We start from the raw sequence: 8170 nt of genomic DNA on the forward strand, positions 1-8170 counted from the left end.
GTGTCATTGTGGAAAATGTCTTGTTGTGTTACTCAAACAAACATGGAGAGATCACCAACGTTTGTTTGTCAAGTGTAAATACTGACTGAATATTGAGCACTTGAGCGAAAGCCAAGCACATGATACACACAGTACCTGAGCCAGGATAGACTTCCTACTAGGCTGCGTGTTGAGAACAAGTATGATGGGTGATGCACGGGTGTGGAATTCAACCATGACATTCTCAGTGAAAATCTGGCAATGGGTGGAACAAACTGTCCCTTAAGACTGTTTCCCCCTCTCTGATCAAACATGTTATACACTATACTAATGGGCTGATCCAGACACATTCAGAGGGAAGTAACTTCCTTCCCCTCACTTGTTATCCTGGAATTCCTTCTTGCCAGGGGAACTGCATGGATCAAGGATATACAGTAATACAGGCTTTAAAGAAGGATAATAACTACCCTAGCTCTGAAAAAGTGAGTGTTACGTCTGTATTCATACTGGTGTTGTAAGTAAAAACTTCCTCCTCTCAGCGTACAGGCATACAGTCCGATACAGTATACTACATGACATATCTGTTGATGAAACCATTTCGTCTGTTGTAAGCTTTGTTGTTTGTATTAATTTGAACAAAGCTGTGAAACTCTACACAGTGCTGGGGTACATTGGAACTCCAAATTCTTACCTTGAAACACTTTTGCTCTTGTCTACATGTATGTATTGTATTAGGCTTTAGGGCTTTAGGGCTTTAGTCCAGTATTTGTTTGTCATGCCTGTTTTTTAGTGTTGACACATTCAAATGTAGCTCCCTGTTGTTCTGTATTACTGTAATTACAGAAAGTAAAGACAAGTAATCCTCTATGCTATGGTCATTATTTTGTTACACAGTTTGAAATACCATAGGAACATAATGTTATCTGAGTAAGAATCACACCCTGTTTTAATGGGCTACTGCTAGCTGTCATCACTCCCTACAGTTGTTTAACAATGGTGGTGGCTAAGTATCTGCTCTGCCATGCAGGGAAGGCTGGTGGAGGTAGAAATCAGAGGAAGGGTTCAGTGTAATGCATGTAATGAGTAATTTTATCAAACAATGAGCCGATACAATGAGCCCGTCCTCCAATATCTACCTCCACCAGCCTCCAGTAACCAGAGAATGTACAGGTGCATCTCAAAAAAATTAGAATATCGTGGAAAAGTTCATTATCTTTCGTAATTTAATTCAAAAACTGAAACTTTTATATATTCTAGATTCATTACACATAAAGTGAAATGTAAAAAAGAAAGAATTTGAAATAGGATTTATAAAACAGAAGTGCTGACCTTCTGAAAAGTATGTTAATTTATGCACTCAGTACTTGGTCTGGGATCCTTTTGCATGAATTACTGCATCAATGCGGCGTGGCATGGAGGCAATCAGCCTGAGGCACTGCTGAGGTGTATGGAAGCCCAGGTTGCTTTGTTAGCGGTCTTCAGCTCGTCTGCATATCCATGGAAAGTTGACTGGAAGGGAAAAGTGTGGTAAGAAAAGGTGCACAAGCAACAGGGATGACCGCGTCTTTCCGAGGACTGTCAAGCAAGGCCGATTCAAGAACTTGGGGGAGCTTCACAAGGAGTGTACTGAGGCTGGAGTCAGTGCATCAAGAGCCGCCACGCACATATGTATCCAGGAACTGGGCTACAACAAGTGTTGCATTCCTAGTGTCAAGCCACTCCTGAACCAGAGACAACGTCAGAAGCGTCTTACCTGGGCTAAGGAGAAAAGTCAGTTGTTCAAAGTCCTCTTCCCAGGTGAAAGTAAATGTTGCATTTCATTTGTAAATCAAGGTCCCAGAGTCTGGAGGAAGACTGGAGAGGCACAGAATCCAAGGTGCTTGAAGTCCAGTGTGAAGTTTCCACAGTCAGTGGTGATTTGGGGTGCCATGTCATCTGCTGGTGTTGGTCAACTGTGTTTTTATCAAGCCCAGAGTCAACGCAGCCAACCAGGAGATTTTAGAGCACTTCATGCTTCCATCTGCTGACAAGCTTTATGGAGATGCTGATTTCATTTTCCAGCAGGACTTGGCACCTGTTAATTACCATGGCATTACTGTGCTTGATTGGCCAGCCAACTTGCCTGACCTGAAGCCCATAGAGAATCTATGGGGTATTGTCAAGAGGAAGATGAGAGACACCAGACCCAACAATGCAGATGAGCTGAAGGCCGCTATCAAAGCAACCTGGGCTTCCCTAACACCTCAGCAGTGCCACAGGCTGATTGCCTCCATGCCACGCCGCATTGATGCAGTAATTTGTGCAAAAGGAGCCCAGACCAAGTATTGAGTGCATAAATGAACATACTTTTCAGAAGGTCAACATTTTTGTATTATAAATACTTTTTTTGATTGCTCTTATGCAATATTCAAATATTTTGAGATACTGGATTTTTGATTTTCATGAGCTGTAAGCCATAATCATCTTGTCTTGAAATATTTCACTATTATTTATGTGTAATTAATCTAGAATATATAAAAGTTTCACTTTTTGAATTAAATTACGGAAAATAATGAACTTTTCCACGATATATCCACTCGCAAGAAACATTACATTTTGTACCAGCAGGGGGTGCTAAAGAGAGTAAAAGAAAATACATGAGCTCCAGTAGAGATTTTTCCAAAAATGTAAAAGGCAATCTGACTTATTTCCAAGGACAGTATATACGACCAATACATTTTGGAGATGCATTACATCAATGTCAACTGTCCTATCTGAGGTGCACCCTGTGCTGCCACTGCAACGTTTGGCAACGTTTAGGAACGTTTTAATCACTTGAATAGGAAAGATAGGGAGTGGAATAGCTGTCCTTAGAAGGGCTGCGCTGTAACTTGACCATAACAAATTGTCTAGCCTGGATCACGGTGTTCTCTCACCAGCAGAGACTGCTGTGGAGCAACATTAGCTAACAACAGAACTGCTGTCAGCAATGTGACAGAAGATCCCTGAGCTATGAATGACACACATTGCTTTTCCTTCATGCCTGTGTTTGCTGTTTTGCTCTCATTTTTAGGACTCATCTATACATCCGATAGACCATCATGCCTTCCAAACCCCCATTAGCTAACACCACCAGCATAACCACTACTGCTTCTAGCTCCACATATAACAGCACTGCTGCTAGCCCTAGCCCCACCAGCGCCCCTGACTTCCTGACCCAACTGCTGAACAAGATTCCCTGTGAGTAATCCTCCCCCCTCAACACCATGCCGCCTCCCCCCCCTCCCACCCCCTCCACTCACGACCCCCCTCGCCTGGTCTCTCCTCTTCCTCCTGTCTTCCTCTGTCCAACTTTCCCCAGATGGAGTACTGCCTGGGCACCTGTCCCGTCCATCATATCTAATTCCATACCCGGGCGCACATTTCTTAGCTCTCAATTTCCACTTGTTACATGTTTATATCTCCTTAATCCTCCTGGCTGCGCTCTTGCCTCATACTTTACATGTGCGCCATAGTGCGACTACTTCTAAACTGGCTGCCTCAAAGTCTCTCAGCTCTCAAGTATAAACGCAAGGCAAACGTTATTTTTCTTTTTTTGTGCCCCCCCCCCCCCCCCCCCCCAGTGCCAAGATGGGCTGTCTACACAATATTTGCCCTCATATGCCTGGTAGTGTTGGTGTGTGTTCTGTGCATCTTGGTCAAATGCTGCTGCAAGGGGAAGAAAAAGAAGAAGAAGCAGGATCAGCAGATCAACTTGAAAGGGTTGAACGGATCCACAACTACTGCACTGGTCAGTGTGGAGGTGCAGTGTTGACCTCTTTATATACTGTATATATATATTAAGATGAGCTGCTGCAGAGGGATTGGTTGGCTGGGACCCTGGGGCAGTGAATGTTATTGGTCGGCTCTATATCTCTGACACTGTTATTGGTGGGCAGGTTCAGCCTAACACAGACGATGTGGAGTATGGCACAGCAGACAACCCAAGGGGAAGACTACTCTACTCTCTGGAATACTCTGCTCCTTCGTCAGAGGTACGGGTTACACTGAATAATGACGACATCATTTTCTGCACTTATTAGTAGGTTTGCATCAGCAAGTGGAACTCTTGATATTCCAATTACTTCTTTTACTTTCACTTCTTAGCACCCAAGTCCACAATGTGGGCATCGCCCTATTGTAACTGTTAGTTTTCATGAAAAACTCCCACACATATTGGTAACCTTTTTTGCTTTTTGGCAGGCACATAGTAGAGGACCCCATTCCACACCCTCACAACAATGTTGACAACAACATTCCAGAAGGGGGCGCTATAGCAACACATTGAATTGTTCAACTTTTGGACCGTTTGTCCTAGATACAACAAATCAACACTGGCAGATCCGTCTCGTCAAGACAAACAATAAAGCTAGTAGGACCCAAGCGTCCCAATAGATAATAAAATCTTCTTCAAATATACTGTACGTCCGATCGACATAACACTTGGCAGTGAGGTCGTTAGGCCTGGGCTTCCGGGGCTCGAGCGCATCACCATCCTTTAGCGCATGGCTGTCGATTTAACGCAAGCCCCCACCCCTCATCCAAAACCCCCACCCCTCATCCAAAACCCCCGCTAAAACAGCACTATGACATGTGTACCAAATTACAACATGATTGGATGAAAAACATGGCTGCCACATGCCACTCAATATTCTGCATTTCCAGCCATTTGTAAATATAAACAAATAACACCTACAAATATTATTCTTTTTTTTATTTATTTATTTTAATTTTAGATTTTATCCCTTTTTCACCCAATTTAGTATCCAATTATACCCAACCTAGTGTCCAATTATCCCCTGTCGCCTATTGCGTAGGATCGGCCGCACGCGCACCCCGTGGCCGGCAGCCCAGATGAGAGAGCCGATAGACTAGCTACCGGCCCCTCGAGCCCAACACTGTTATTCCGGCACCAGACGGGGGCGGTGTTGCGTGACGGATCCTTATCCGGAAATAGCCTATACCACCCTCGGGAGCGGCCGTCCAATATGCTGCTCCCCGTGGGCCCCGGCCATATCCGGGTCTGGCGAGACCGGGTTTCGATCCCAGTCCCCAGTGGGCAGCTTGCACCAGAGACTGATGCTTAGACCGCTGCACCACCGCGGGGCACTAAAAAGATTATTCTAATGAACCGAGAAGTAAGTCCGAACTTACTTCTTACAGTAAAAACAGTCCAGTACAATTTAACATCCCTCTGCCTGACTCTGATCACCCCGACCAAGCCAGTCGGAAGAGGAGTTGTACAGTCGGCAGGCAGAAAAGATCTCCTATAGTGCTCCTTAGTGCAGCGTGGTTGTAATAGTCTGTTGCTAAAGGAGCTTCTCTGCTTCTCTGAGTTTTGTCCTCATCCTCCTCCTGTCCTTATCCTCAGTGGTCGCCTCCTCCACAGTGTCCAAGGTGACACAGAGGACAGAACCAGCTTTCTTAATAAGCTTGTTCAGCCTGTGTCCCCCTCCTTGATGCTGCCCCCCCGGCATACCACCCCATACAGCACTGCGCTGACCACCACTGACCGGTAGAACAGGTTCAGCAGAGTTTAGACTGACGTTAATTCCGAAATTACATAAACTATTATCCTTATTATTAAGGTGGACTCAATTCAACTTACTGGGTGATTGTTAATGACATTTTTGCATTTTAGCTAATTTTAAGATATCATGAGGGTCTGAATACTTATGTACCTGAGATATTTCTGTATTTCAATTGTAATAACTTGACATTTCAAAAAACTCGCTTTGTCATTGTTTTCGCTTTGTCATTCCGGGTGTGTGTGGATTGTGTGTGGATTGATGGCATTTCAGTCATCTGTGTCCCTAGGGCTGCCCCTACTATATTTGACCATCATATTATCTATCGTCCTTTCAGCTGACAGTAGGGATAAAAGAGGCAGCTGCCTTGAAGGCCATGGACATAGGAGGAACCTCAGACCCATATGTGAAAGTCTACATCTTACCCAGTAAATCTAAAACATGCGAGACCAAGGTCTTCAGGAAAACCATCAACCCAGGTTTCAATGAACATTTCAAATATCAGGTATGAGAAGGGTTCTCGGGCTCTACGTGATATTAACAATGTCTGATGTCAGCTTGCGTGCTCGGAAATGTTGTTTTTTCTCACTGTAAATAGAGGTAAGCGAGTCTGTGTTTCACCACCATATCATTTAATTATTTACCGTACCTTATTTCCAGATTTCCCAGGCTGATCTAAAAGAGTCAACAGTAGTGATGCAGGTGTTTGACTTCAATCGATTCTCCAAACATGATATCATTGGAGAGCTGAGGCTGCAGCTCAACACTGTCGACTGGCATCATGTGATTGAGGAGTGGCGAGACTTGAGCGAGCCCTCCAAGTTTGCGGTTAGAAAGATTACTGTACTACACCTAATTACTCTATCATACTCATCATATCATACTAGCATCATCAAAGACCTCAGCCATCCCAACCACAGCCTGTTCGAACCGATGCCATCCAAAAGACGAGGCCTCTTCCGGAGCCTCAGGGGCCAGGGCCAAAACTCAGAGGCTAACAAACAGCTACTTCCCCCAGGCGATCAGGCTCTTGAACAAGCCCACTGTAGACCCTAGTTCACCCCATGTAAATGGACTACAGTAACCCTAAGCTCAAGCCACTTTACTACTGAACTCTCTATGGCACCACTAGTGTAACCTGTCTTGTCTTACCTGTATTTATCTTGTATTATGCCTATTATTTTTTGCCACTTATGTCCTGTACTACTGACACTCTTTTATCGTTATGAATCATGCTTGAATTATTACGCCCTGTCTTGTGCTACAATGCAATGTCAGTACCCGAAGCCTAAGAATTTTAGTAAGTAAGTAAGTAAAGCTTTATTTATATAGCGCCTTTCGTACATGAAATGCAACTCAAAGCGCTTTTACTGTTTCACTTGTGTAATGTGACCTAACAATAACCTTGAAATTGAAATACGCTGAGCATTAAGCAAAATCTGCTTACAAATACCACACAACCCTAGCTCATTACTGTAGCTCTACTTTCTATTGATATACTGGAATATTTACATTTTTAATTGGTTCACTTTAGTTCATGTTGCCTTTTGTTATCTAACATAATTACAGGACGAAGAACTGGGGGAGATCTGCTTCTCTTTGCGCTACGTTCCAACTACGAGCAAACTCACTGTTGTTATCCTGGAAGGCAAAAACCTAAAGAGTATGGACCCTGGAGGATCATCAGGTAAGCCTTCCTGAGGAAAAGACAGATATGTTGTTCTGCTGCAGTAGAGGTGACGTATGACCAATCAATGAGACATCGACGTCAGTGAGACACTGGACGCTTGAATTGTTCTATTTGTCAAACAATCTTACATTGTATTTCTATAGATCCCTATGTAAAAGTACAGTTAGTTTTGGACAAGAAAAAGTGGAAGAAAAAGAAGACATCTGTTAAAAAGAGAACACTGAGTCCCTACTTCAACGAATCCTTCACATTTGAGGTGTCATTTGATCAAGTTCAAGTAAGTATTGTTGTATACAGTATTTAACATAATTCGTTTTTTTGTTCAGAATAGCAGGAAATCTGTCCTTCTTTACGTGGCTGTTAAGTATTAGTATTATGCTCTCACTCCCTGCAGAAGGTTCAGCTGGTGATTTCGGTGTGGGACCATGACAAAGTGAGCAGGAACGACGCCATCGGGAAGATCTTCCTGGGCTGCGACGCCACTGGTAACCAGTTGAGGCACTGGGCGGACATGCTGTCCAACCCCCGCAGACCCATGGCCCAGTGGCACAACCTGCTCTCAGCCGAACAGGTGGACTCCACCTTGGCTCTCAAACACACACTCAAGATTCCCTTCACCAATAAGACTTTCTGAGAAACCCCCCCCCCCTCTCCCACCCCCCCAACCCCAGCAGTGGCCAACATGATAATAACCTGGTCGTTTATAGACATATTCCGAAATCTTGTATTGATTGTAGCATAAGCATTTCTTTGTTGTAGCATGTACTGGTTTTCTACTCAGGTTGACACACATTAAATACTATATAGGATTGCTTTGATTGCTCCTTTTTCAGTGTGTGTGAGTCTCAATCTCACCTGTAGAAAAGGTGTTGGTGCACATCAATGGCACTCCTCACTTGGATAATAGACATACTCCAAAATGGAAAAATCTGCAATAAATGTATATGTTTACGGT

The 8170-nt window shown here is 43.9% G+C and overlaps 1 protein-coding gene across 1 annotated transcript; it reads left to right on the top strand.

Annotated features, from left to right (window-relative positions):
- Nucleotides 1-3059: 3059 nt before the first annotated feature.
- syt8 (synaptotagmin VIII) lies at nucleotides 3060-7849 on the top strand (the record flags this gene model as incomplete). Its single annotated transcript, XM_080539478.1, has 8 exons — nucleotides 3060-3198; nucleotides 3582-3754; nucleotides 3903-3992; nucleotides 5863-6030; nucleotides 6186-6353; nucleotides 7095-7212; nucleotides 7359-7492; nucleotides 7610-7849. 8 exons carry the CDS (start codon nucleotides 3060-3062, stop codon nucleotides 7847-7849), a joined length of 1230 nt encoding a protein of 409 aa, XP_080395604.1.
- Between the last annotated feature and the right edge of the window lie 321 nt (nucleotides 7850-8170).

This window comes from Nansenia antarctica (genome assembly GCF_963989245.1).
Source record: "Nansenia antarctica genome assembly, chromosome: 9".
NCBI classification, from domain to species: Eukaryota; Metazoa; Chordata; class Actinopteri; order Argentiniformes; family Microstomatidae; genus Nansenia; species Nansenia antarctica.